Below are 25,467 nucleotides of genomic sequence, written 5' to 3' on the forward strand. Positions count from 1 at the left end.
CATTAAATACCAATCCCCTGAACATTCATTCGATTTTATTACATCCAACTCAGAACTGGTCAGTGCATCCAGCACATTGCACATGACCAGTTCTCCAGAACAATTGATTGTTGCATAATAATAGATGAAAGCATCAAGTTGTAGGTTTGGGAGTGCCTTTGTTGTAATAATTTTATCAAATGGGGGAGGCCCATATCCAGGCTCAGCGAATCCAACCCAAAATTCATATGCATGTAAATGGAGTGGAGGTGAGTTTGGGTTCGGGTACGGGTACGGGTCATTGTCTTGTGGAAGAGTCTGACTCTGACCAATGAGAACATACTTACGTGTCTCTTTCAAAGCCACAACTGTTAACCGTTCTTTTCCCTCCAATTCCACCACCACCGAAGAAACACGCCCCCACCCCTGCTCGCCACCGCCAATGGCTTCCTCCGTGTCACCTGTCCAGCCCGGCAGGATCCGGGTGATGAAGCAAGCCTTGAATTGTACGGCTAAGCCAAAGGGTCCTGTGGTGTATTGGATGTTTAGGGATCAGCGGGTGAGAGATAACTGGGCTTTGATCCACGCATTGCATCAGGCTAATCAGTGGGAAGTGCCTGTTGCCATAGCGTTCAATTTATTCCATCAGTTCAAGGGCGCAAAGGCTCGGCAGTTAGGGTTTATGCTCAGAGGACTTAAGAAATTGAATTCTGATCTTCGGTCTACTCTACAGATTCCCTTTTTCTTGTTCCAGGTACCAGCCCTAATTTTACAATTAGAGTTTCTGTGATAATTTGAATTTTAGAAATGAATTTTACTAACCGTAATAGCTTGGTTTATGCGATGTTCTGCTTTGACACATTGGATTCCATATCAATGCCTTAACGTTTACCCTTTTCATAGGATTTTTTCGGAATAATAATGTTGTATTTCCCTATTGACTCTGTGTTTTGTGAATTGATTTTAAAGGGGGAAGCTGTAGACACCATTCCAAAATTTTTGGAAGACTGTGGGGCTTCCCTTTTGGTAACAGACTTCTCACCCCTCCGGGAGGTTCGCCAGTGGAAAGAGGAACTCTGCAAGAAAGTGAATGAATCGGTTTCTATTCATGAAGTTGATGCACACAATGTGGTGCCCCTTTGGGTAGCATCGGACAAATTGGAATATGGTGCCAGGACAATAAGAAGCAAAATAAACAAAGCACTTCCACAATACTTGGTTGATTTTCCTGAGCTCAATTTTCCCAAACGAAAATGGCCTTCCTTTAGCAACTCTATAGATTGGGATACTCTCATTGAAAGTGTTGTAAGGTGAGGTGCTCTGTCCTGTTAATTTAACTTTCTTTGGTCTTGTGCTGCCATTTATGCTGCTTAATGGTTTATATCAAACTGTATGACCAGACAAGGAGCAGAAGTTCCAGAACTTGAATGGTGTGAATCAGGTGAACAAGCAGCGTTGGAGGTACTAATGGGGGCTAAAAATGGATTCTTGAAAGCAAGATTGAAGAATTATCCTACAGACAGAAATAATCCATTGAAGCCCAAAGCTCTCTCTGGCCTCTCTCCATATCTGCACTTTGGTCAGATATCAGCACAGAGATGTGCTTTGGAGGCACACAAAGTTCAAAAACTACATCCACAGGTCTGTTGTCTTAAACAAAATGGATGTTAATTATACAATTAATCATCTTCTCTTTTCAACATTTACTTTGTCTCAATTATTTTATGTATATCAAGTTATTGAAGTTGACAAAATGATTGTTGTGGCTGCTATGTTGAAGGCAGTTGATGTCTTCTTGGAGGAACTGATTGTCCGCAGAGAACTTGCTGATAACTTCTGCTTCTACCAGCCACAGTATGATTCATTACTAGGTGCTTGGGAGTGGGCTCGTAAGACTTTGATGGACCATGCCTCTGATAAACGTGAACATATATACTCGTGAGTGATTTCTGCCAATTCTCATCTACAAACCAGCACTTCTTTTATCAGTGGTTGCTAACTGCTGTGGAAATTCTATGTCCTTTACAGGAGAGAGCAGTTGGAGAAAGGACAAACTGCTGATCCAGTAAGTAATGAGTGTTTTTCTCCAAAGAATATGGTGTATCTATTGAAAACAATTGTTTTGATACTTGATATTGGAGATGAAAATGTTTTGTGCCTTCACCTACTTCATTTGATGTGCATACGCACCTTAAAATCTTCCGTCTAAGTTTATGTCCCATAGATCTGATTCATGTTTGTTTCTCTGATGGCCCCTTCTTTCATTTCTTTCAGCTTTGGAATGCTTCTCAACTAGAAATGGTACACCATGGAAAGATGCATGGTTTTATGAGGCAAGTGTTGGTTTTATGAATTTTCTCTATGTTATTCTTGTTGAAATTTCATGTTTCAAATAGATCTTACAATATAAGTGCAGGATGTACTGGGCAAAAAAGATTCTTGAATGGACTACTGGACCAGAGGAAGCACTTGCAATCGCAATATACCTGAATGATAAGGTACATTGTCATTCACTTAATGGTGCTCTATTAAATTTACTTGGGTTTCCTGTGATAGGCATAATAGCTGCCTGAATACAAATTCCCGTTTTGGTCTGCAGTATCAGATAGATGGAAGGGATCCAAATGGTTATGTTGGATGCATGTGGTCCATATGTGGAATTCATGATCAGGTAATTATGCTAGTCCATCTCTCATAGCACATCTAGTGTTTGTAGATATTTCTAAACAAATTATCATCAAACTCAGTGTGTGTCTCCAGTGTGTGGTTGTGCACTTGTGTGTCGAGAAAATTAACACCAATGTTAATTGAGTATTTGAGTGATCCAGGGCTGGAAAGAGCGACCTGTTTTTGGAAAAATACGGTACATGAATTATGCAGGCTGCAAGAGAAAATTCGACGTGGATGGCTACATTGCATATGTAAAGAAGATGGTAGGGGAATGCAAGAAGAGGAAAGCAGAAGTCTTGCTCAATGACAAAGCAAAATCACTGCATACTTAGCCTTATTTGCTCAGGTTTGTATGCAGTTTCTTAATATCATATGTTATAATTTGTAGCTGTAATTTTTGCCTCTATGGACTGCTGCGACAAAAGAAGCCAGAGGACAGTTAGGATCACATGTTTAGGAGAGTGAAATTATGTGTTGCAGCTTGAAAGAAAGTGAAAATTAGTTATCTGTAGCTTTTCAACTGGAAACTGCTCGTGCTTTTTAACTGAATTAAATTTAAATCTCAGTGGTTTCGTTTTCATAAATGAATAGTTGAGCAAATATCGAAGGGCACCCCTTTAAAAAGGTTACCTTAACAAAGTGAGAGTCACTTCCCCTTTTTCCTCAAATAATGCCTTTCAATTCCAATTTCAATCTTTTTCTAAAAGTAAAATGTAAAAGAAGAGAAGATGCAAATTTATCAGGAAAGGAGAAAAAGGTGAAAAAAAAAGGAAAGGACTAGTATGATCTTTTCTTTTTGAATAATGTATCTGTGGCCCAATCAAGTAAGTTTATAATGCACATCTCTCTTAAACTATCATTTTATTTTTTGTGTGTTGGGACAATTTTTCTTGTTGCCCCTTGAGGACCCACTTGATAAGCTTAGTGTACAAACTCTTATCAATTGTCAAATTATTGAGTACCTCTGGATAAAGAACTAAAAACCAACTGATTTGGACATGGAACCTCCCAAATTCAAGATCCCAAAATTAATCAGCATACAGCAGTTATCAGCAAAGACAAACACCTGCCCTCAAAAGGCTTTCCAAGACTATACATACAAAAGAGCAATGAGTTGTACTGTATTTGTTTCATTCAACAGTAGTATTTCCATTGCCCAACATGGTCCCTAGAGGCCCATTGACAGTGCCTGCACTAGATCATGACCCCATAAATGAAAAAGAACAAATAATTCTTTTACTTCACACAGAGGGGAAATAAAAGAGATACACTTGTGTCCATGAACATGCATTCACATGAAACCTCCAAAAAACTGCCCATTTCACAGAGGGCTATAATTATTAGATTCCATATGCAAGAATTTTGTCTCAATCTTCAAAAGATACACAACCCAATCCCATTACTAGAAACATACTGATAAAAGCAAGAACCCCTAACACATTGACCAAACTGATGGGTCAATTTGTAGTAGATATATAAAAACAAGAGCATAAATCCAAAGCTTTTACTTTCCCTCTTAGATTATCACCAAAACCAACAAGTTTCTTGATCCTACAAACCCACAGTCCACATCCACTATTTTTTTAAATTCACACAATCATCAAAAAAAGTAGTAAAAGACATAACATTAATTTTTCCTATGTTGGATGGAATTACCCAAGGAAAATTGTCTATGCTCATCCAATGGTGAGGGTGAACCTATCATATGATGGCCTGTTTGATAGGAAGGAGATGGGGTGAAGCCCTTCTCATACAAGTCACTAATATTGCCACCATTGTTGTTGTAATACCTGCAAAGAACCTTGCACTTGACCACATTGTCATAAACATAGAATCCAGGGGTGACCATGATCCTAACCATCGTCGGAATCAGCATTTTGGCCTTGTCTCCTCCCATATCCTCCATGTAAACCGGGTCGAAACCGACTCCTTTATCGACCCTAAAAACAGGCAAGCTCGGATGCACCGAATTGGCCAAGAGGTGCACTAGCCATACGGCCTTAGACGCCCCAAAAAAGGCTTGCAAAAGCGGCTCTGGCCACGACTTGTTCCACCCCAACATAGCCACTATCTCACTCATTTTCCTGTCGCAGAACTTGCTGAATTCCTCACTAAAATGCCTTGTCCCCTTGTTCAGCACTTCCTCCCACGTCAACCCCTGTAGCCGACTAAACATCGCGAAATTTGCCTCGCATTGATCCATCGGATTCAGCACTGCATTCGGAGCACTCTTTTGGAACCCGCTCGATTCAAAGTCTTCGTAGAATGCCCTGTTTAGCAAAGCCTCCATGTAGAAAAGCAAGCCTCTGGGATTTCTTGAAAATGAAATCTTGATATCATATGGCTGCAGTAAAGATGAAATTCGATCACACACTTTCGGCCCCATTTGCCGGAGCTGAAGTGCCAGGGCCCGGCTCAGAATCCTGACCGTTGATCTCGCCTCAGAAACTGATACCAAGAAATGATCAATCACCTTATTCTGATCCCCTACATTCACGCGGTGATAACTCAAACGGGAAGGAGATTTGTGCTGTTTCTGGTACTGAGAATTGTTGCCGTTGCTGCAGATTTCAAGCCCTGATTTCAAACTATGGCAGTAGATTTCCAATTTGTTAAGCTTCTTCTCAAGCTCGGCCATGGAATACTTGAGCTTCGAAGCTTCTAGAATAGCTTCATCCCGCTTTCTCGAGGCCAGTATCAGCTTGTTCGAGAGCTCGGCCACCACAATCTTCCAATGCTCCTCCCTCGACGCGGCGGAGCCGCCACCGCCGCCGCCGCCGCTGCCTACCGATGAGCACCTGGGGCTTCTCCTATGCGCTATAGACGAGAGGATCGACTTAAATATCCCGTTCGGACTCGCCATGGACAGCCTGTGGACTCCATTGTTTTCCAACGGGACAACTGAGATTTTTTCCCGACTGCTCGGTCTGCACTTGTTGCAAGAAACGCCGGTGGCGTCGTCGTTTTCCGGCCGCTTTCTCGACGATCCTTTGCTCCGGCTTTTATCTGGATGCAATGGCGTCGGTTGGTGCCTGTAATTGGAATAATCACTGTCTCGTTTCTCCGTGTATTCACTTGCCGGCGTTGTTGCTCTGAAACTGTTTCTTCCTTGCGAGAATTCCTCCTCCTCGTTTCCTTCTTCAATCTGAACCAGATGAAACAGGAAATCAAAATATAAACCCTAAATGCCAGGTTATCATACAGGGATCACGAAAATACTTACAGGAGTGAAGTGGGTAGGGTTGTGAGGGGAGATGGACGCTTTGGTGGAGGAGGAAGACGAAGAAGTCGCCAAAGAAGACATCATTATCCAAATCCCTTTTCCAGCTTCAAGGACGAGAGGATGAACTGGCACACGAATTCATCACATAGTTTCACAAATGCGAAAGAACACCCCAAGATCGATTCTTTTTAAGTTTCGTGACGATCTTGAATGCTGCCCTTCCCTTTCCCCGTCGATGAATTTCTTTTGAGCTTCCCGTCGCTGATATCTTCGGCAATTTGTGTTTGCGAAGAGAGCAATATAAAGTAGCATTAATTCGATCTTCATCTACCCAGAGACGATAGAGCAGAACAATCACTAAATGCAGAGAGCTCACGCGCCGTTTGAACAAGCATCAAACGTTGTCCTCTTGACAGCAATCGTTTCAAGCACCACGGACTCCAACAGCCAAGTTGATCCAAACCGTGCATTTTGTGAACCTCAGAGTATCAACGGTTCAGATCTGTCTGGAGTCGAGACTCTCGGAGATAGATAGCATTTACCCGCTAGTATTAGCTGATTTGTAATTGGTCCGTGAGATGCACTCGACTCGTGTAAAAGGAAAGTCCCCGAAGCGTTTGACCCATGTAGTAATAGTAGTAGTAGTAGTAATAATAATAATAATAATAATAATAATGTACTAGTAATAGAATAATTCGTTGCTTGATTATAGAAGGTACTTAAAAATAATTGCACTTAATTTTGTTTAATAGGATTTTAAAAGGCAGCTGTAATTATGTCGTAATTGTACTCGGTTGCAATTGCAAATAAATCATCTGCATTTTATTACCGTTATTAAATCATGATTGTCCACGAAATTAAATAAATTATTCAAAAAAATTTAAGGGTATGGACGCAGGCAAATTGGTAGCAATAAATATTTGACAGCAATAGGAGTTGGCAGCGCAGGAGGAAGGGAAGGCCATGTTACATTTCTCCAGAACATTAATTGCTACACCCATTTTCCCCTCTCTGCACGGAATATCATTTTTGGATTTTTATCATTCATTACTTTTTATCTCTCTTTCTCTATCTCTATCTCTGCATAATAATATATTTGTTTATAGATTTGATATCGTCTGTGACAATTCGTCGTAACTTTTTACTAATCAAGAAACTTTTCATAGACTGCATTCAAAGATCATAATTATTGCTGGACAAGATAGTAGTAATAGATAAATGAACGTCCATATGCTCCATAATAAAAAAAAACGTATAAAAATATGTGAATCACGAAATCAAAGCCCAAATCAAGAAAGTAGATCGAACAATTCAATAGGTAACAGTCGTAAAATGACAAAGCCAACCACACCACGATGTAGGGAACCAAAGCAGAGGCGGCGACCCAAAAAAAAAGAAATGACAACCGGAGAAGGGCGGACGATGGATAGCGAACAACGGTGGTGACGACTAGGGTTTTGGTTTTAAAAAACCATGTTCTGATACCATGTTAGAAATTTGAGGGGAAAATAATGAGATTGTATTATTGATCATCAAAATATATAAAGAATACAAAATAAATTCAAATCTAAGTAATTTAATCTATAGATACGATTAAATCTAGATATAAATATATTAAATGTAAAATTGAATATCTAAAATATCTCGACAACAACAGACAATGACGCGGGCGTTGCATTAAGGTAATGAAAATTACTTTCAGAGTAGGGATTATATGACAAGCAATGCTCAATTTAATTCATGGTAGTGAAAAAGTGATGATTTCTATTTATTGCAGTGACAGAATGTACAGCACAGCATCATCGTTTTGACATGAAAATAAATACAAGACTGAAAAGCATGGCTGGGTGATGCTGTACTAGGACTAAAACAGTACCAGTGTATTCGTGCATGGAAGTCGGTAAAACGACGTCGTAAAGTAGTGTGGTTCTGATAAGTCATGGTTGCGACATTTATGACTTATAACAACCTTATTTATTGCATATATGTCTCGTTTGTCACGAAGCCCACGACTGTCCCTCCCAGTGCCTGCGTCTCTCTCTCTCTCTCTCTCACTCAAATTGTGTTTTATATTCGCTATTTTTGGGCTGAATTTCAACTATTTTATTTTGTAAATTGATTTGTATGCACGATGATATTGATGACATATTTAATAGTCATATGTTTGTATGTAAATTAATAGATTATTTTTTAAAATGTGGACATGGTCCGTTATTACTACGCACAAATGTGTGTTTATTGTATGGAATTATATATTAATGGTGTGATTGGCATTATATCGAAGATATTAATAGGACAAAAATTCAATTTTGCTAAAGAATATTAGCTACAAAATAGGACCACACTATAAATAAACATTCGTTGCAATTAAATGCTCTTTTTATTTTCCACATTTTCACAATGTCCAGAATAAATTCTAGCTGCAAGTCGTTGTATACGACTGTGTACACATTTAAAAATTATTACAGTTCCTGTACAATGAATGATAACAGCGGCACAGTCACAGTCACAGTCACAGACACTCAATGCATTTACAATATCATATTCTTTATTTAAAAAATAAATAAATTATGGCATAAGCTTAAACTCAAGCAAAATCTTCAAGTAATCTGAAAACATTAATTTTCCCCATTGATATATACAATTTAATGTATTATATTTGTTTTCATGCAGTTGGGTGTGATTGTGAACATAATAAATGATAACAGCATGGGGTAGTGCTGTTCTTTAAATGGTGTGGACAAAATTTTAGTGAGCATCACGAGATCATGTCCTTCTCCTCCTCCTTCTTCAATCTCTTTATTATTAAATTTAACATTTGAAGAAAATTATGTGTACATATATTAATACTAGCCTTGTCGAATACTATTGAGCCACAAATTGTAGTCCAGTTATCACTTGCCCAAATCCCTCGTCGAGGCCCAAATGGAGTTGTAGACAGAGAGACTCCTATATTTTAGATTTGCTCATTTATCCAAACATTAAACTAAAATTGCGTGTTTATTTTGCTTGAGTTTGATAGAAATTTAGTATTAAAATAATATTTGATAACATATTTTATAATATATATATATATTTTTTAAAAAATACATAGTTCAAATTGTAAAAATTTAACAAAAATTGACAAAAAATATTTCTTTTAATCATATTATAGTTTCGATTTATTATATTCCTCGTTCAAATTAAAATTAATCATATTAAAATAAAAAACAATTAGTTTTAATATCAATTTTGATTTTACAGTTACAAAATTAATTCAAATGGATACGACATGAAATTTGATTTAAACCGCACACAGTTGTGTTATTTACAGCAAACACTCATTACACACCCTTTACATTATTTCTCTTAACTCCCTTTCTGACGGTTCAGGGTTCAGATTCGAACCGAACCGCCGCCGGTCTGGATCGGCGGTTTGAAAGTAATGGGCAAGTCACCCCTCAACCCTCGATCGCCTCGGTTGATTCATGTCTCACCGCCCGTTCGTGTTGGTGCTCTGTACCCGGCTTTCACCATTATTCCCCTTCGTTGTGTATTTTTCTCAGGCTTCGCCTTCGTCGATCAGGTCGTCTGTCGTCTTGACGTCCACTTTTTCTACGGCTTTGTAAGTTTATTTTTTCTACTAAATATGCTTGTTCGGAGGTTTTGTAGATTTTTGAAGAATATCTTTGATTTTTTAGGATCAATTGAATTTTATTATTAAATAGCATATATATTTCGGTCAGCGGATTTGTTTGGTTCTGATACGATTGCCAGATATTTTTTCGGTTCATAACTAGAAAATTTGCACGCAAATTTAAGGATGCAGGTTTGAAATGTGGTCTCAGTTTGGGGATTAAATCCAATGGCTAACTTCTCTCTTTCTTTATTATCGTTGCCCTCCACCGATGAATCCACAACCTATGTTATTTGCGAAGAATAATGATGTTATTGCCATTGTTATATTTGAAATATTAGGCTGACTCCGCGTGATTGCTTTTTCAGTGCAAATAGCTAGTGGAACTAAGAGTTGTTTGGAGTTTTAAGTTTAGTTCACGGATTAGTGTGAATATTTTTCTTGCAATTTAAAATTCTACATGGTAGCTGTAAATTATTTTATTGCAATTCTTGAGTTTCTTGTCTGTTCCCACCATTCCAACTTTGAGCTAGATCCTTTTTATTTTTGTTCTTTCAAATGACAATAAAAAAAAATCGTCTTTCATGAACTTATGATTGAATTAAAGTAATTCATTATTTTGAATTTATATTGCTCTAGAATGCTATTGGTGCAACTAGGCGAATAAATAGTTAAGAAAAAAGGGCGAAGAGGGGAATAGTGTGATTAAAGAGCAGAATTGTGGAGGAAGGGTAACATTTAAGGGGTCTGGGTGGTGAGTATGGAGATTCGCATTAAGGAATTATGAGAATACTTGAAAGTAACAATTATGAAGTTGCTTTGAATTCCATATAAGACAAGTGTCTTAAGTTAAAAAAATACACACAAAATTGTTAGTCTAGGAGAGTAGGAGTTCTGGAACCACTACATATTTATATCGTATATCTCCAAACCACTTTGGGGTCTACTTCCTAGAATAAGTTGTTGACACTTGACATTTATTTTAATAGCCTGTAGTTGAACTATCTCGATCGGGTAAATATTGTCATTGTCCTCTCAATTAGTGGTGTAGTATAGTTGTATAAGATGATTCCTTCTGTGATGATTAGCAGTGTATTGTACATGAATTTTGGGGCTGGTAATTGTTGAGTTTTGAACTATGATTGTATTTTTTGTACTTAATTTCCTGTTTGATTAAGTTGGTTTCAATTCATGAGATGATTTTTTGGCTTATGACGTGCAGCTTCAACTGATTTGGTTAAGCTGCTGTTTATATGGATAATAAAATATGATGGACAATAATAGTACTGAAACTGTAAGTCCAAGAGTGATGGAACTGTGTACTGGAGAAAAGACTGGAGAAGACAGTTGCGGATTCCAAATTACAAATTTTTCCCATGTATCTGACGATGTTACCCTTCATTTTCAAATTATTCGACTTCACAAACAGGTGTGTGGAAGTTTTCTTCTTGGGTTTCTTTTTTGACTAATATTCCATGTTTAGTATTGATGGTTTCTATACGAATTTTGGTTGTGCAAAATTATTTTGTTCATTCTATTCTTTTTTCTTGTTTATAATTTGTTGAGTGGTGTCATTTGTTCTCCTATGAAATTTCAAACGCACTAATATGTGGTATGTTTTTCGTGTTATTATTCGCGTTTTTATTGTTTGTCTTCTCAAAGTGCAATGCTGGGTATGTGATTTTTTTTGGGATCTAAAGGCCTCAGGTGGCTAACAAGCTCACTTGTTCCTATAATGTACATGAAAGTTTTGATCGTTTTTTATTTATGAATTAAAATGGAATATTTATGAGGGTCTTGCAAGCGTTGGTGTTGGTAAATGTTCTATTTACCATGTCACAAGTTAAATGTTCATTTTCTCAGTGTAGATTTATGCATGGGTTGGTTGCAACTCCTTAAAGCTTGGACATATATATGCAGCAGCACCTACACGAGTAGTAAGTCGAAGATATTTTTCATAGTTTAGTTTGTTCTTTATGTAAAGTTCCAAGATCATTCCATTCTCAACTCCATGTGTTGACTACTTTCTGACATGCCTTAGAAGATTAATATTTGGGGGTATCTATCAGACGTCACTTCCCATTGTTGTTATAATTACAAGAACAAATATTGTGCAAGGGCATGCTCATACCAGTTGTCATCTTGCACAGAATGATGCTGTTGGCGTAGCTTCTTTAATTGGTGGGGCTTCTGATAATGTAGGATCTGGTATCGCACGACGGGCAGGTTTGTTTTTCTTAAGTAAATTTGGTCCTACACGATTGGGTAGCCATTTACCTCTGATTAAATGGCTTGTATTTCAGTTCTGAAGACTGGCCTCAACGTTATATTTGCTTGTAATATACCACAAAAGAGCCCCATGCTTGAGGTTAGGTCTATCTCTCTCCCCCAATAAATTCGTTAGTTTCATTCATTGTAGTATTGGCATTGTTATTTTATAATGTGTTCAGGCAAATGCTGAGAAAATTCTAGTGCAAAAGCTCTTCGCTTTGGGATACGCCAAACCAAAAGTCTAATTGGCACCAGTGCCGGATGCATTTTTACATTTACATTTACATTTACAGTGAGTTGTATTGTTGCCACAATTTGTTCTGAGCCTAACAATTTTTACTTTTGTTATTAGTTTTCTGTACCCACCCTACCAAACATAACTTATACATTTTAATAGTGGTTGGATTGTTACGCCCTGTTCTGATTGAATGTCATCTTACATTCAATTTCATCATCCAATTTAGTATATTAAGGCTTTGTTTATACAATCTTGATACTATTTAATTTTTTCAAAAAAATCATATATATATATATTTTCCATAAAACATATTAAATATAAATTTTTTAATTTTTTTTTTTTTTTTTAAATTTTCAAGTCACGGAGCTTATTGTCTGTGTATATATATATATATATATGTAATATTTTATTCTATTTTTTAATCGGAATATGTAAAATGTAATATTTCATTTAATTCAATAAAAAGATGCACCGCAGTATGGGCTAAAATTGAATTATACTATTTGAGCCCATTATGGCCTAATAGCTTCAACCTAGCGGAGCATTCAATAGTCCAATTCATTTTCCAGAATCTTCTAGGGGTTCCTCTGTCTCTCGACTCGAGGGACGGTACGGGTGAATGATCGATCGTTTTCTACATCTATTTGAGCCCATTAAAGGCGCATCTACTTGAGGGCGGCATGTGATTTCTACCTCTCCTGGGGACGACGTGGTCGCTGCATCTCAAGCCTTTGTCGCCCCTTCCCCTCTGAAATTGAAATCATCGCTAGTAAGCCCGAAGATCATACGGTAAAACCTGTTATCCTCTCGATTATTGACTTAATATAGACGCATGCCAACTATTCCTTTCGTGATATTTTGGTTAAGATTTAATGCTTCTTTTGTTCGTATTAGTGATGTGTTTCGTTAATTTCTAGTTGATTATTTTTGAGAATTGTATGTATATTGTATTTTCTATAAATTTCGTCGTGATGTCGTTATGTATTCGAGTTCTTGTGGATTTCATTTGAAGAAGGCGGTTCTATAAGACTGACGATTAGACGCTTTTCTAATTTTTATATATATTAAAATAACGACAGTTTGTCCTTTGCTTGTTTATTGATATACGGTAAGCCGTATGGATTTAAATCTGCGATAATAATTGCAGTTAAAGATTTTAATCAATTAGGCGAATTCAACCTAATTCTGCAGTTGATCTCTTGAAAGATAGAAACCCTAGTAATGGTAATTGGTTAGGTTTGATCTTGGCAAAGGAGGTCGAAAAAATTTCTGTGTGTCATCACCGTCTTGTTTTTAAAAGTGAATGGCGACTCATCTCTCTTACCATCAATAGCTTTTTTTTATGGGCTTGAAACATTTGCTACAGTTGATGCCACACTTATTTAATTTTAGCTCTAAATATCATGTAGTTAACTTGTAGTAACAATTTTTTTAGTTTTTGATAAATGCTATAGATTGTCCTAAGATTTGAAGTATAGTGTTATGCATGGTAGTGGATAGTTTTTAGATGATTTGGATCACCAAAATTTTCACAAGTGAGTACCTCGGTGCATTTGAATGCTGTGCTATAAATGCCAACATCAATTCTGACGCATCTATAATCAAATTTGTAAAACACAATCCATAACATTTGCTGCATTCCTATGATTGTGAAATGTTATTTAAAGATTTATCTTCTGGTTCTTCATGAAACTGCTAGATGTTGTTATCTGTCTCGAAGTGCTAATATAGCTACGTGTTTATGAGCTACTGTCTCTTCCAAGTCTGAAAGACTGCTTGTTCCTGTAAGATCCCAACAAGTATGTTTAGCAATGTGAAATTACTTTTACATAAGACAATATGAAGCTTTGTAATAAGGGATGTTGTTTGTATATTTCTTTCCCAGAGAGCTAGGGACAACAAAATGCAAGGACGCGGAGATCCGTTCTTCGGATTTGGAGACCCTTTTGGCAGTTCTGGTGGCCCTTTTGGTAGTTTTGGTGGCTTTAGAAGACGAGAGAGGAGCCTGATTTCTAACTTTTTTGGAGGAAGGGATCCATTCGATGATCCCTTTTTTACACGCCCCTTTGGGAGCATGTTCGGTTCTAGCTTTTTCAGCTCCTCTGAAGGTCCATTTATGAATCCCCATCATTCTGGATTTCTTGAACAAGAACCTTCACAGTCTAATCGACCAAGGGGGCCAATAATTAAGGAGCTGAACTCTGATAATGAAGAAGATGAAAGTGAAGATGGGCAGGAGAAACAAGGGAATTTAAGAAAACATCGCAGATCTACCCAAGAGCCATTCATAGAGGATCCTGAAGATGAGAACACCGGTAAGTGTTTTGGCTTTTGGAATGCCTGATATAAGTCTTGGTCCTAATGTTTGTTTAGAATAAGGGTAGTGATGGACTTAATCTACCCTGTTGTAGAGAAAAAGAGCAGGCATATGTCTCAAAGAAATGACAATAACCAGATACACTTAACTAGGAGTCAACCCCAGTCACATACCTTCACTTTTCAAAGCTCTAGTGTTTCTTATGGTGGTGCAAGTGGTGCTTACTACACGTCTTCTAGGACAAGGAGATCGGGGAGTGATGGAGTAAGATGAACCATTTTGCCTCACTTTTCTTGTTTCATTCATGTTTTTGCCCACTGTTGAATATGATTCTCATTAATATATGTTGTGTAATCTAGTTGACTTTCGAAGAGTGCAAAGAAGCCAATTCAGCTACCCGCCAAGCAACTCATAGAATTTCAAGAGGACTTCATGATAAGGTATTGTTCTAACTTCTCTGCTACCACTTGCTTAACGGTGATATCAATCTTGATCTAGGCTAAAACATTGGCATCATGTTTTTAGGGGCATTCTGTCACTAGGGAATTGAAGTCGGATGGCCATGTTGACACAATGCAGACACTGCATAACCTCAATGAAGGTATTCTGATACTTTGTGCCTTGAAGTTAAACATTCTGATGTTACTGTTCTAACTAATATGGGTATCTTCTTGCTTAGATGAACTTACTGGTTTTGAGGAAGCATGGAAAGGCAGTGCTAGAAGGAATCTCCCTGGATGGAGTGAAGGGCTTTCTATTCAAGATTCTATGGGTATAGTATCTTCTGTGCTTCTCTCTCCCCCTCCCCTCTGTTGTTACCACGCTGAAACTCACTGTATGTTAAACTGTGGTGCCTCTTTTGCTTGCCTGGTAACTAGTGAGAAGTTCATATTGTACTGATTTTCGTAGTATAAAGCATGTGTTCCAATCAATGCATTTGGTGGGGCTGGTCTGCCAAATTAATTGTTTAAACCATCTCGTTAGTGAAATAAGCTTGTCTTTGTGCGTGATACTGAGCTGAAATTTGGTTGCATGTTCCAACATGTTTATATATTCATTTCTGGGAGGAATTCATTGTTTAAACGTCTTGCTTGAAAGAATTAAATCAGAAGGGAAGAAGCCATTTTAGTAATGTGTGATAGTATACTATTGTGTCATTGTTCCCAACCATTGTATTCCTATCCATCTTGCGCTGTTCTGATACGATGATGTTTTATTTTAGTAGAAGCGTACTAATTCCTTGGTGATTTCTTCCAGGACCTGGAGGTGGCGGTCAGCACAGGCCTAATAGAGGTGGGTGGGCACTCCCTCCTGCTGAAAGACCAACAAATGGTGGAAACTTCCAGTCAGATGCAGTTGGTATGGCTGGCCCTGCACCATATCGTCAAAGAATGAAAACTAATCATAATGATGGAACAAGCTCTTGGCGCCACAGATCTAAAGGTAGCAGCAGTCAAGCCGGTAAGCGTTAGGAACCTACCTAACCTTCTCAGTTGCCAATTCTCTCTTCTTGCCAATCCTCTCCTATTCATGAATGCACGACGAGGCATTGCATATCTGTTAAGAGGAATTTGTATGTTTGTGATGGTTGTGTTTGAATGCTATGGATGGAGTGTTATATAGCATAAATAAATTCTGCGTTGTTTGTACTGATTTTAGGTCATATAGCTTGGGATATTTTGCACCTTCTACCAAAAGCAACAGTGCTATTGACTTAGTTTTGTTGGGCCCAGTATACGGTCCACCTAGTACTTAAGGGCCCAGAAAAATTGTCGGCTCAATCCCAGCAAGCCCCAAGCACCCTGACAATTTAAGTCAACTGGGGGCCCGCGAAAATGTCGGTGAAGGCCCATAGGGAGAGTTATGAAGGCACAGGCCAGTATATTGTCGGAAAAATGCTGACAGGCCCAATACAATGACGTCGCAGCCCATGATATTGTCGTCTGGTTACCGACAGGTCTAATAAATTGTGGCAGTCTTGTCGGCTTATTGCCGACAGATCCAATAAAATAGCGGCACCGTCAAATAAATTGTGCGCGGTCAATATTCTGGTCGGCTTATTGTCGACAGACCCAATCAAAAGGCGGCGTGGCCCATATTTAAGACCATAGGCCCAATGAAAAGACAAATGGGCCCTTTTGCAAAAGGGCCCATTATGAAGGTCTAGGCCCACAATGAAGGTCCAGCAGATAATGTCGGTTTTTTGTAGACAGGCCTGTACTCATGTCGGCTTATTGCCGACAGACCCAATCAAAAGGCGGCGTGGCCCATATTTAAGACCATAGGCCCAATGAAAAGACAAATAGGCTCTTTTGCAAAAGGGCCCATTATGAAGGTCCAGCAGATGATGTCGGTTTCTTGTAGACAGGCATGTACTCATGTCGGCTTATTGCCGACAGACTCAATCAAAAGGCGGCGTGGCCCATATTTAAGACCATAGGCCCAATGAAAAGACAAATGGGCTCCTTTGGAAAAGGGCCCATTATGAAGGTGGTCCAGGCCCACAATGAAGGTCCAGCAGATAATGTCGGTTTTTTGTAGACAGGCCTGTACTTATGTCGGCTTATTGCCGACAGACCCAATAAAGTAAATGCGCAGCCCATATTTAAGCCAATAGGCCCAATGAAAAGGCAGATGGGTTGTTTTGCAGATATGGCCATAATGAAGGTCCAGTGCAGATGTTGTCGGTTATTTTGTAGACAAGTCCATACTCGTGTACCCAATAAAATGAATGCGCGGCCCATATTAAAGCCAATAGGCCCAATAAAAATGGGCTCTTTTGCTTTCAGGCCCGCAATGAGAGCAGACGCAGGGATTGTGCGTGGAAAAGGCCCTATTGGATATGTTTTCATTTGCAACCAATCAAGAAATCCCAATATTCTACCGACAGCAACCACAAAAAACCAGTACAATATATCTAAGAAATCCTAATGCAAAAACTCTATTCCACATCATAAACCACACTGAAAATCACTGTTACGTGTTATAATGCATGATGCAGTCCATTCATGCAATTCCACAATATATCCAAATTCAATAGATACTTATGCAAGTAAGGCAAATCTAGCAAATCCAAGATGCAAATAAATGCAAATCCAACAAATCTCATAATAAATACTAATCAAGCAACAAAAATCTACTAACAGAAAATGCAAATAATGCAAATCGAGAACCAAAACATTGCAAATGCCGCAGTTGTGATTGAATTGTTTTGTTGAAACACCGTCTAAATTGCTAATCAAGCATAATGGAATACATAAGTTTTCTCAGTAGCATAAACTCAAAATAAGGAGGAGATTGCCTTTCAATAAAAAAGATCACATAATAAAGGCAGTCCTGCATTCTGAACCTCCGCATTCTGCATCATAAAGACGACCCTTTCTCTCAGTAGCGAATCAAGCCCAATATTGGTTGCATCATAACTCATGAATCATCCCATTGGAGAATTACTATAGTGAAGATATATTTGCAAACACCATAAATCAATCACGATCATCCCATTGGAGAATTGCTATAGTGAAGATATATTTGCAAACACTACATATCAATCACATCACATATTATAGTAAAGTTCACTCAGCCAGAAAAACACTTCAAGAACAATGTAATAAGGAATTCAATATGTTAAAAATTCATTTCCATAACATCAATACGATTAAATACTAGAAACAAGATAAAATTTCGATAAATAAAAACATCAACTAATTGAATAGAAAAGAGGTATATATCAAAACCCCATTCACATAAAAACCTAAGTTTAGAGAAAAACCAACTAGTGTTCCCAGTGACAAATCATTCCTCCAATATACTTTTGATCTACAACACCTGTATTACAATTTTTCTATTTTGGTTCATGTTTACTTGCAGCATAAGACGACTATTGCAACTTGTTAGATTAATAAGAATTCGTGTTTGTTTGGAGGACTGGATTTTAAATATACTATTCATCCCAATTTTTTTCCCAAAAAATATCAAATCAAACACCTATTTTTTTTTTTTTTTTTATTATACTAAAAATTAATTTTACATTCAAAACATCACATCAACACCTAATTATATCACATCATACAACTATTCAAATTTAAAATTTTTACTATTCAAATCCCAACTCAAAATCCAAACCCCCAAACAAACACACAATTAAATGTTCACAAAATATATGATGCACAAAAATATAACCATTTATCAATGTGCAATTCATAGCAATCAGATTGATCAACCCTTCGTCCACTAATTTAGCATAAGAAAACAAAGCAAGGAAAGGAGGCCATAGATGCAGATGCAACAATTGAAATAAACAAATTGAGGCTGGAGATGCAGCTCTCATAGTACCCAAAATTCATCAAATCGACAACCATTTGCAAATTGTTGTTTCCCTAAAAAATGTTCGAACCAGATGAAACCATAGTCTCAAAATTGAAAAATTTGAAAATAACATAGAAAATATAACCACGACATTCAGTAGCAACCGATCTATCCCAGTTTTATTTCATTGGACAATTTGTAATTTCTTAATTCCCAAAACCATCATGCATAAACCCTCAAACCATTTCATTCAAAAGCAAGCTCAATCCACGAATTCCTCAAACCAACATCGCATCAACAGAAAAGTTCGAGCATACGACATAATGCTCAGCAATAAATTGCCCACAAAAAACATCGACAAATCAAATTAAAGAAATGAGGAACACCAAAAACAATTGCGGCGTAATCATATTTCAAGATTAGAATATAAGTCTGCATTCTTGGAGTGTAAAAGCATACTGACTTTTCTTTCAACCGACGACGACGACAAGAGAGCTGGCGACAAAAACGATTGTTGGCCCCAACGTTGATCCGACGGCAACGGCACCGAGGGTTGGGTTGGCGTCCACGGCGACAAATACACAAACAGAATCATCTTTCTAAAAATCATTTTTGGGGAGGAATTTTGAGAGGGGGAAAGAGAAGAAAGAAGGGTAGAAAATGGGCTCGGTTAAATGACTTTGCAAAATCCGCCTCAGGTGGAGAAGGCGTGGAAAACAGGCTTACTGCATTGCAAGCCGTCAGAATGTTTAGAGCAATTATGCTATTGACTCTTTTGCAGATAAGACCCAGCAAAAAAGTCAACGGCATTATGGGTCTACTGAAATCAGCCGACAGCGTTATCTGTCGGCAAAAGAGCTGACAGCCTTATGGGCCTGCTTAAGTCAACCGAAAACATTACCGGCCAAACTGTAAAATAGGAGTCAAAGGCTATTTAGTTGGTCCAACTTCGGCCAGTCGAGTTGAGCCTCTTTGGGATAGCCGTACGTTCGTTAAACGCACAAGTCAAACTACAAAAAGGAAAATATTGGGGAATGTAACATTTTTCATAGATGTACAGATTTAATTATGTAATAATTTATATTTACATAAAAACAAATTAGCTCAAACCACAGTTAACACTGAAATACTGATTTAATTTTATTTTTTTCATTGTTAAATTTTCAGTTCTAATTTAAATACTACTAGAATTTACTGTGGATGATAACTTGCTGATCATCAAAATAAGTTGTTAACCAAAAAAGACAATTCAGAAAGCATACCGAGAGATGGACATACAATCCATCCATAAAGGTCCATAGAAGGGAAAGTGATGAAATAATATTGCCATGTGATTGCTGGAACCCTCCAAAACACACTTTCTCCTCTGCACCAACATAGTGGGAGTAAAACATACACCAGAAAGATGAATGTTTAAAATGACCACCATAATATAACTCAGCTAAAAAGCTGAGTAAATGAAGGATCTCCACACTCGGGCTGGCTTCATAGCATGATAGCACATATAAATACTCTTAATTCAGATCTTCATAGCAACAAAGTAAGAATCGAAACCTAGATACCACAACATACGGCCTACAATATTGTCACACTTAATCAAACAGATAGATCACTTACCTGGTTGCAGCCATGCATGTACAGCAGATGGTGAACACTACTGAGCAGTGCACACAATATTATGTTCTTTTCTATCCAGGCTTCAATAGCCTTTAAATGCTGTCTTGGTTTTTAGTAAATATGGCTGTAATACATAGTTGAGAGATGACAGTGCTGATTAGATATAACAAGAAACCACAGTCAATGTTGCTAACCATGTTAATAATGATCATATGATTGCATTTAGTATTGTGTTCTAAGCTACAAATTAAGAATATTGAATCAGTATAATCTTTAGGTATAAGAAATAAGTCATTCACTGTTAACATAATAAAGATTCTGTTTCGCGATATCAGGGATTCATATAAACGTAAAATTGCAGATGAAAAGCATATAACTCTCAATCAATAGATTGGACACACAATGAACATTGAATAACATTACCCATAATCTTAGCATCATAATCTAAAAGAAAATTTTAGCTCTTACGATATTTGCCTTTTTAGAAATGAAAGAATGCTGTGCACTTTTCTAGAAAACAATTTACACATTGCAACGAGCATCTGAAACTAAGAACACATAAAACTCCCACATAGGATATGAAACAAAATAAAAATGATAAGGAACATGGGTGAGTGCTCCACAATAGTCATGCCAATCAAGTAGCTCACCGTTGCAGGTCCAGCATGAAACCAAGAACATAGTTCAGTTCTTCTAATTTCATCTTTTGTTCATCTCAGCAAATCATAAACACCTTCATAACACAAAAATTAAAAAGTAAAATGAGATCTTTTAAAATCAGTAATCACTTGAATATCAGATAGTATATGCAAATATCAATACCTACCTTGATTTGTGTAGGTGACAAAAATCTCATTGCTAATCTCTTAAAAGTTTCCTGGGCAACTAAACCATCAGAACCACCAACTAATCATCACAAAAAGAAAAGGAAAATGGGATGTCAGCGTAACTTTATTAAAAAAAAAAATTCTGATTGATTAAACATAACAAAAAATCATAAAACAAACTTTATAACAAAACCCTCAAAGTCCAAAAGGGTCAAAAGATAGAAAGAAAAATCAACAAGATAAAAGAACGAATTTGAAAAACATACCCTCAAATCAAAGCAAATAAATTTTGGTGTAGTGAGTCTTTAAAGCTTCAAAAAGACCCCACATAACTTCGGAGATTGTTGACCACACAAAACCACTCCAACCCTGAGAATGGATAAAGAGAAATTTAATATATATATACACACATGCATATCTTTCAGTAGAATCCTAGTAAGATAGCATAATATAAAGATGCAATTCCATTTGATATATAATCCTGATAAAGCTAATAATTGATTAGCAATTATGTATTCATGAAGTTGAAGATTTGAACAGCCAATGAATACCTAACTGCAAGATGCTCAGTTGTTGACTGAGCACCAGGAACCTTGACAGTTGCCTGTAAGAAGTGTGTCCAAGGTTGACTGTAAATATGAGGAAAATACCTACTCAACTGGACTTGTGTGACCAGGATCTGTAATAATCAGAAGACACTTCCTTTAGGGTTTTGGGGTAGATAAAATTACTTTGGTTCTTGCTAAATCCCATTACTTGTATCACCTCAGAAGACGTTCCAGCAACCACCAAAACCTCTACTAAATCCAAAGCGCCAGACTCACTGGACTTGCCCGACCAGGATCTGCAATAATCAGAAACCACCAACAAATACAGTCAGTGATGGTAAACAAAGTGTTACCCACTCAGGATATCAGAATAGTTTATGAATTGAAATATAGCAGAAAAAATTACAAGGTGCGAAGTTTGTACAGATATATGCTTCGATCAAATATCCATATATACTGCAGTGGTCAAACACATACATCTCCCAAATTATATTAATATTTACATCGTGCTATTTCACTGCTCGGATTGCGCAATAATGCGAAGATTCATGAACATCAACATTCTCAATTGAAAATTAACTACGCATGTCACTAATTTAGGAACACCCACATTTTTTCAATCTTCATCGAAACTCCAACACACCCGACGCACACGTAACACACAGACACTTCAGTTCAAAGATCTTACAACTTGAACCCTAAAATCCAATCAAGAGGATACGCAATTTATAGTTTTATACCGCGCGTCGTCATTCTCCCAAACCAACGCCAAATAATCAAACCGGGGTCACGGCGTTGTCGCTCCGTGGCCCCACCGGAAAATCGAATACCGAAACCAGAGCACAGTCACACACAAGGATAGGACTACGCAGACAACCGAAATATAAAAAATAGATCATGTAAACCCAGCGAGACAAACCGTCAGTAAGAATTCGTGCTCTTCCTTTTCTTCTGCCGGCATCCTCTTCCACAGCTCAGATGATTCCCCGTCAACGATTCGCCGTAATTTGTTGTTCCTCGGGCTTCTCATGTTGTCCAGAGAGAGTTTTGGGTGAGCGGTTCCAAAAAATTATAAAACATATCGTAACCCCAGTTATCAACGGAAGATTTTATACTTCTTACAAACCCGACTAGACCGGACCCGACATTCAAACCCGACCATACCGGGTCGGGTTATAAGAATAAACTGATCCAAATGATCCGGTAATGGTAACACCAGGCTGAGAGACTATCTACGAATTCGAGGGGTACCAGGCAGCGTCCACCAGCCAGGCAGAGAATGGCAGCAGCGAGAGCCGCAACGAGCACGATGATGCTCGGTCGATTATTCTTCCGCTCCACGCTTTATTCGCATCCATCTACACGTTTGTTTCGGGCAACGTCGCCCTGTACTGGCCATAGCATTCTCCGGTGGCGAATGCCTGCGAGTTTCCCCACGATACGGTGCGCCTCGTCAAAACCAAGCGGCGAGGATAAGAAATCGCCAGCACGACTGGCAGAGGTTCAGCGGATGCTCTCCGAAGCTGAGGAGCGATACAAAGCAGCTGGAGGCGGCAAGGAGCCCGTTCCTAAAATTACTCTGGGTACACTTTTCTTATTTGCTGCTGATTGTGCGTAGGCAAACAAGTTTCCTTCTTTTTGAGGTTCTTTGGAACTTGTGTATATAGTTGATAGTTGACTTGGTATTATGTTTCTTTTGTGATCACTGCTGAAAAAGGTTTGAATATCCATCCACCAGGTAGGCTGTTGAACTGAAACTTCTATTGATGGTTGCTGGGTTTGAATGCAATTGGAGGAGTTTGAATTATAGAGGCTATATTGAATGTATAAGGAGCACGCCTGCTAACTGATTCATCAGGCTATTGTGTTATGCTGTTTCCCCTTCACTTAGCTATTAAATGATGTTTGAGAGGGTTTCCCACCAAGGATGCTTCCTCTCTTAACCATATATTTGATTAGGGTGATTAGATTATAAATGTTTGGCTTGAATTTAATGCTTTTTTGATATCAATGAACTGGATGCTAGGAATATGTTTATTCATTCATTTAGAGACTGGGTATGAATGTTCTTTATTTGTTTAGTTTTTGCATGCAGATCATGTCAGTGTAAGTTATGCAAGGAGCAGTGGACCTGGGGGTCAAAATGTCAACAAAGGTATCCCATGCCTTCATTCATTACTTGCACTTTATATTTTGGGTATGGAATTTGCTAATTAGATTCCTGGTTGCAGTAAACACCAAGGTTGATATGCGATTTAATGTAAAAAATGCTCATTGGTTAAGTGAAAGGGTGAGGGAGAGGATCATGCAAATGGTGAGTGGTATTGTGTGTGTGTGTGTGTGTTTTTTCCCTACTGTCGTGCTCCATTTCTTTCTATTTTGTCTGCTTGGTGTGACATTGCATGTATTTGTCTATGCTATGTATCTCATTCTACCTGCTTGCTTTTCTAGCACTAGATGCTTTTGGCAATGAGTTATAGGTGCTGCTGTCTTTTATTTTAGTTATGCTTAGGTATATATCTGATGGTGATTTTTAGCTTGTGTTAGGAACATGTTATCCCCTGTAGTCCAGGGATATGTTCGAGGATTGGTGTTTAAGTTGGTTGTATATGCCATTTTGACGTGATCATATTTATCAACCTTCTGGTTGTCTTGCTTTCATCTGTCTCCATTGTATTGCAATATCTGGACATTGTTTATTTCACTGTTTTATTGCCTTTTCTTTGTTGTGGCAAACTAAAGTTATCAGCCAAAAAAATTAATCTCATCTTATATAGGTTATGGCCCAATTTGTGCTTCGACATAAATTGGTTATGCCATGCCAAGTTTATGTACCCTATCACAGCATGCCAATAAATATTAAATCCATCTCTGGATCACAGATATTTCAGATTTCATTTCTGTATAATCCTTAAATTCACGTGGTGACAGGAGAAAAACCGCATCAATCGAGATGGAGAATTAGTGATTTCTTCTACGAAGACTAGAACTCAAAAGTAAAAATACAAAATTCTCTATCTTGAGTTATCTTTCAGGTTGCAAATTGAGAAATTTTACGTCATATTCTTGTGTTTAGGGGAAACGTTGAAGATGCTTTGGCAAAATTACAGGTATTCACTGATCGAAAATAGACAATGCAGGCATATGTAGAAATTTACAGGTATTACCGTGTTTTCTTAGATTTTTATATGGTTGGAGAACTGGTTCAGGGGGTGTTTCTTGGCCATGTTTTAGGAACACCCAAAGCTACCATCCTGGGTTCATTGCCAATATTTCTATTTATTTCCCCTTTTTGGGGTCTTAATCACTTGTGAATGAATGAGGCAGGAAATTATAGATGCTGCTTCATACGTCCCACCCCCTCCTTCACAAGAGACTGTCAAGAAGATAACAAAGCTGTAAGTGATTGGTTTGTCAAAATACATATTTCTCCTGGATCAATAGTATGTGTACATTATCTTGAATGGGTGGTCTATGGTGTTTTGTTAATAAATTATTGAACTATTCTTATGAGCAACATTCATCACATTTAAATCACTTTGAATACTAGACAAGAGTGAAAGGTTGTAGATTCACACTGACATAATCTATTTTCACTCCAAGGGCGGCCATTGGAGAGCAGAAACGACTTGACAAGAAGAAAGCCCAGTCACAAAAGAAGGCTATGCGAAGAAGCAGAGATAGTTGGGACTAGCATCAGGGAGAGGATGAGCATTGTTGTATTAATTGATTACTGGCCTAATGACTTCAGAACAAATTCTATTTGACAACACAAAAGTGCCAAATTATTGCTTTCATGGGAAGATTACCACTTGAAACTCCCTACCATCCCAGTTCTTCCATTTACTATAGCATA

At 37.8% G+C, this 25,467-nt stretch overlaps 5 protein-coding genes and 1 long non-coding RNA gene across 15 annotated transcripts; 4 read left to right on the forward strand and 2 right to left on the reverse strand.

The window, feature by feature from the left end:
- Positions 1 to 339: 339 nt before the first annotated feature.
- On the forward strand, positions 340 to 3,227 carry LOC127256020 (deoxyribodipyrimidine photo-lyase). The gene is made up of 9 exons (XM_051281854.1): positions 340 to 733; positions 949 to 1,289; positions 1,380 to 1,620; positions 1,760 to 1,917; positions 2,008 to 2,044; positions 2,254 to 2,312; positions 2,396 to 2,477; positions 2,579 to 2,650; positions 2,808 to 3,227. The coding sequence occupies exons 1-9, from the start codon at positions 422 to 424 to the stop codon at positions 2,979 to 2,981; spliced, it is 1,476 nt and encodes a 491-aa protein (XP_051137811.1). The 5' UTR covers positions 340 to 421; the 3' UTR covers positions 2,982 to 3,227.
- A 636-nt stretch (positions 3,228 to 3,863) lies between these two features.
- Positions 3,864 to 6,212, reverse strand: LOC127255932 (IRK-interacting protein). Its single transcript, XM_051281718.1, has 2 exons — positions 5,873 to 6,212; positions 3,864 to 5,794 (listed from the first exon to the last, which is right to left on the reverse strand). Exons 1-2 carry the CDS (start codon positions 5,954 to 5,956, stop codon positions 4,277 to 4,279), a joined length of 1,602 nt encoding a protein of 533 aa, XP_051137675.1. The 5' UTR covers positions 5,957 to 6,212; the 3' UTR covers positions 3,864 to 4,276.
- Positions 6,213 to 9,311: 3,099 nt separating this feature from the next.
- On the forward strand, positions 9,312 to 12,210 carry LOC127255393 (uncharacterized). Of its 2 annotated transcripts, none has more exons than XM_051280903.1 (6): positions 9,312 to 9,476; positions 10,711 to 10,917; positions 11,357 to 11,425; positions 11,639 to 11,714; positions 11,792 to 11,856; positions 11,939 to 12,210. In XM_051280903.1, the coding sequence occupies exons 2-6, from the start codon at positions 10,756 to 10,758 to the stop codon at positions 12,002 to 12,004; spliced, it is 438 nt and encodes a 145-aa protein (XP_051136860.1). In that variant the 5' UTR covers positions 9,312 to 9,476; positions 10,711 to 10,755; the 3' UTR covers positions 12,005 to 12,210. The 2 variants fall into 2 exon arrangements, with proteins under 2 accessions (XP_051136860.1, XP_051136861.1); XM_051280904.1 differs by having other exon boundaries at positions 9,324 to 9,437.
- Positions 12,211 to 12,582: 372 nt separating this feature from the next.
- Positions 12,583 to 15,972, forward strand: LOC127255634 (uncharacterized). Of its 3 annotated transcripts, none has more exons than XM_051281276.1 (8): positions 12,583 to 12,786; positions 13,697 to 13,796; positions 13,883 to 14,312; positions 14,409 to 14,578; positions 14,674 to 14,754; positions 14,840 to 14,915; positions 14,994 to 15,086; positions 15,572 to 15,972. In XM_051281276.1, exons 3-8 carry the CDS (start codon positions 13,901 to 13,903, stop codon positions 15,784 to 15,786), a joined length of 1,047 nt encoding a protein of 348 aa, XP_051137233.1. In that variant the 5' UTR covers positions 12,583 to 12,786; positions 13,697 to 13,796; positions 13,883 to 13,900; the 3' UTR covers positions 15,787 to 15,972. The 3 variants fall into 3 exon arrangements, with proteins under 3 accessions (XP_051137233.1, XP_051137234.1, XP_051137232.1); XM_051281277.1 differs by having other exon boundaries at positions 13,697 to 13,781; XM_051281275.1 differs by lacking the exon at positions 13,697 to 13,796 and having other exon boundaries at positions 12,585 to 12,786.
- A 1,522-nt stretch (positions 15,973 to 17,494) lies between these two features.
- On the reverse strand, positions 17,495 to 22,751 carry LOC127255636 (uncharacterized). Of its 6 annotated transcripts, none has more exons than XR_007839684.1 (9): positions 22,531 to 22,733; positions 21,829 to 21,907; positions 21,615 to 21,742; positions 21,330 to 21,432; positions 21,063 to 21,142; positions 20,887 to 20,969; positions 19,882 to 20,360; positions 19,083 to 19,629; positions 17,495 to 17,672 (listed from the first exon to the last, which is right to left on the reverse strand). It is a non-coding gene; the product is annotated as an uncharacterized LOC127255636 (long non-coding RNA). The 6 variants fall into 6 exon arrangements; XR_007839683.1 differs by having other exon boundaries at positions 17,495 to 17,763; positions 22,531 to 22,731; XR_007839685.1 differs by lacking the exon at positions 17,495 to 17,672 and having other exon boundaries at positions 18,777 to 19,629; positions 19,882 to 19,985; positions 20,237 to 20,360; positions 22,531 to 22,716.
- A 55-nt stretch (positions 22,752 to 22,806) lies between these two features.
- LOC127255635 (uncharacterized) lies at positions 22,807 to 25,439 on the forward strand. Of its 2 annotated transcripts, none has more exons than XR_007839681.1 (7): positions 22,807 to 23,194; positions 23,707 to 23,766; positions 23,843 to 23,925; positions 24,543 to 24,607; positions 24,688 to 24,771; positions 24,939 to 25,009; positions 25,215 to 25,302. XR_007839681.1 is itself a non-coding variant. In XM_051281278.1 (7 exons), exons 1-7 carry the CDS (start codon positions 22,891 to 22,893, stop codon positions 25,303 to 25,305), a joined length of 708 nt encoding a protein of 235 aa, XP_051137235.1. In that variant the 5' UTR covers positions 22,808 to 22,890; the 3' UTR covers positions 25,306 to 25,439. The 2 variants fall into 2 exon arrangements, 1 of the variants encoding a protein (XP_051137235.1); XM_051281278.1 differs by having other exon boundaries at positions 22,808 to 23,194; positions 24,688 to 24,721; positions 25,215 to 25,439.
- Positions 25,440 to 25,467: the final 28 nt, after the last annotated feature.

This window comes from Andrographis paniculata, unplaced genomic scaffold, assembly GCF_009805555.1.
Source record: "Andrographis paniculata isolate CXL003 unplaced genomic scaffold, ASM980555v1 Contig54END, whole genome shotgun sequence".
Classification (NCBI taxonomy): domain Eukaryota; kingdom Viridiplantae; phylum Streptophyta; class Magnoliopsida; order Lamiales; family Acanthaceae; genus Andrographis; species Andrographis paniculata.

What these genes read in the sequence shown, in the direction of transcription:
- LOC127256020 (XM_051281854.1), top strand. Translation starts at nt 422, where the DNA reads ATGGCTTCCTCCGTGTCACCTGTCCAGCCCGGCAGGATCCGGGTGATG. An exon ending in TTCCCTTTTTCTTGTTCCAG is followed by an intron (nt 734 to 948) that starts GTACCAGCCCTA and finishes TTGATTTTAAAG; the next exon opens with GGGGAAGCTGTAGACACCAT. An exon ending in AAGGACAAACTGCTGATCCA is followed by an intron (nt 2,045 to 2,253) that starts GTAAGTAATGAG and finishes CATTTCTTTCAG; the next exon opens with CTTTGGAATGCTTCTCAACT.
- LOC127255932 (XM_051281718.1), bottom strand. Translation starts at nt 5,956, where the DNA reads ATGATGTCTTCTTTGGCGACTTCTTCGTCTTCCTCCTCCACCAAAGCG. An exon ending in ACCCTACCCACTTCACTCCT is followed by an intron (nt 5,795 to 5,872) that starts GTAAGTATTTTC and finishes CATCTGGTTCAG; the next exon opens with ATTGAAGAAGGAAACGAGGA.
- LOC127255393 (XM_051280903.1), top strand. Translation starts at nt 10,756, where the DNA reads ATGATGGACAATAATAGTACTGAAACTGTAAGTCCAAGAGTGATGGAA. An exon ending in TTATTCGACTTCACAAACAG is followed by an intron (nt 10,918 to 11,356) that starts GTGTGTGGAAGT and finishes TTCTCAGTGTAG; the next exon opens with ATTTATGCATGGGTTGGTTG. An exon ending in AAAAGAGCCCCATGCTTGAG is followed by an intron (nt 11,857 to 11,938) that starts GTTAGGTCTATC and finishes TAATGTGTTCAG; the next exon opens with GCAAATGCTGAGAAAATTCT.
- LOC127255634 (XM_051281276.1), top strand. Translation starts at nt 13,901, where the DNA reads ATGCAAGGACGCGGAGATCCGTTCTTCGGATTTGGAGACCCTTTTGGC. An exon ending in CAAGAGGACTTCATGATAAG is followed by an intron (nt 14,755 to 14,839) that starts GTATTGTTCTAA and finishes TCATGTTTTTAG; the next exon opens with GGGCATTCTGTCACTAGGGA. An exon ending in ACTGCATAACCTCAATGAAG is followed by an intron (nt 14,916 to 14,993) that starts GTATTCTGATAC and finishes CTTCTTGCTTAG; the next exon opens with ATGAACTTACTGGTTTTGAG.
- LOC127255635 (XM_051281278.1), top strand. Translation starts at nt 22,891, where the DNA reads ATGGCAGCAGCGAGAGCCGCAACGAGCACGATGATGCTCGGTCGATTA. An exon ending in CGTTCCTAAAATTACTCTGG is followed by an intron (nt 23,195 to 23,706) that starts GTACACTTTTCT and finishes TTTTGCATGCAG; the next exon opens with ATCATGTCAGTGTAAGTTAT. An exon ending in GGGTCAAAATGTCAACAAAG is followed by an intron (nt 23,767 to 23,842) that starts GTATCCCATGCC and finishes TCCTGGTTGCAG; the next exon opens with TAAACACCAAGGTTGATATG.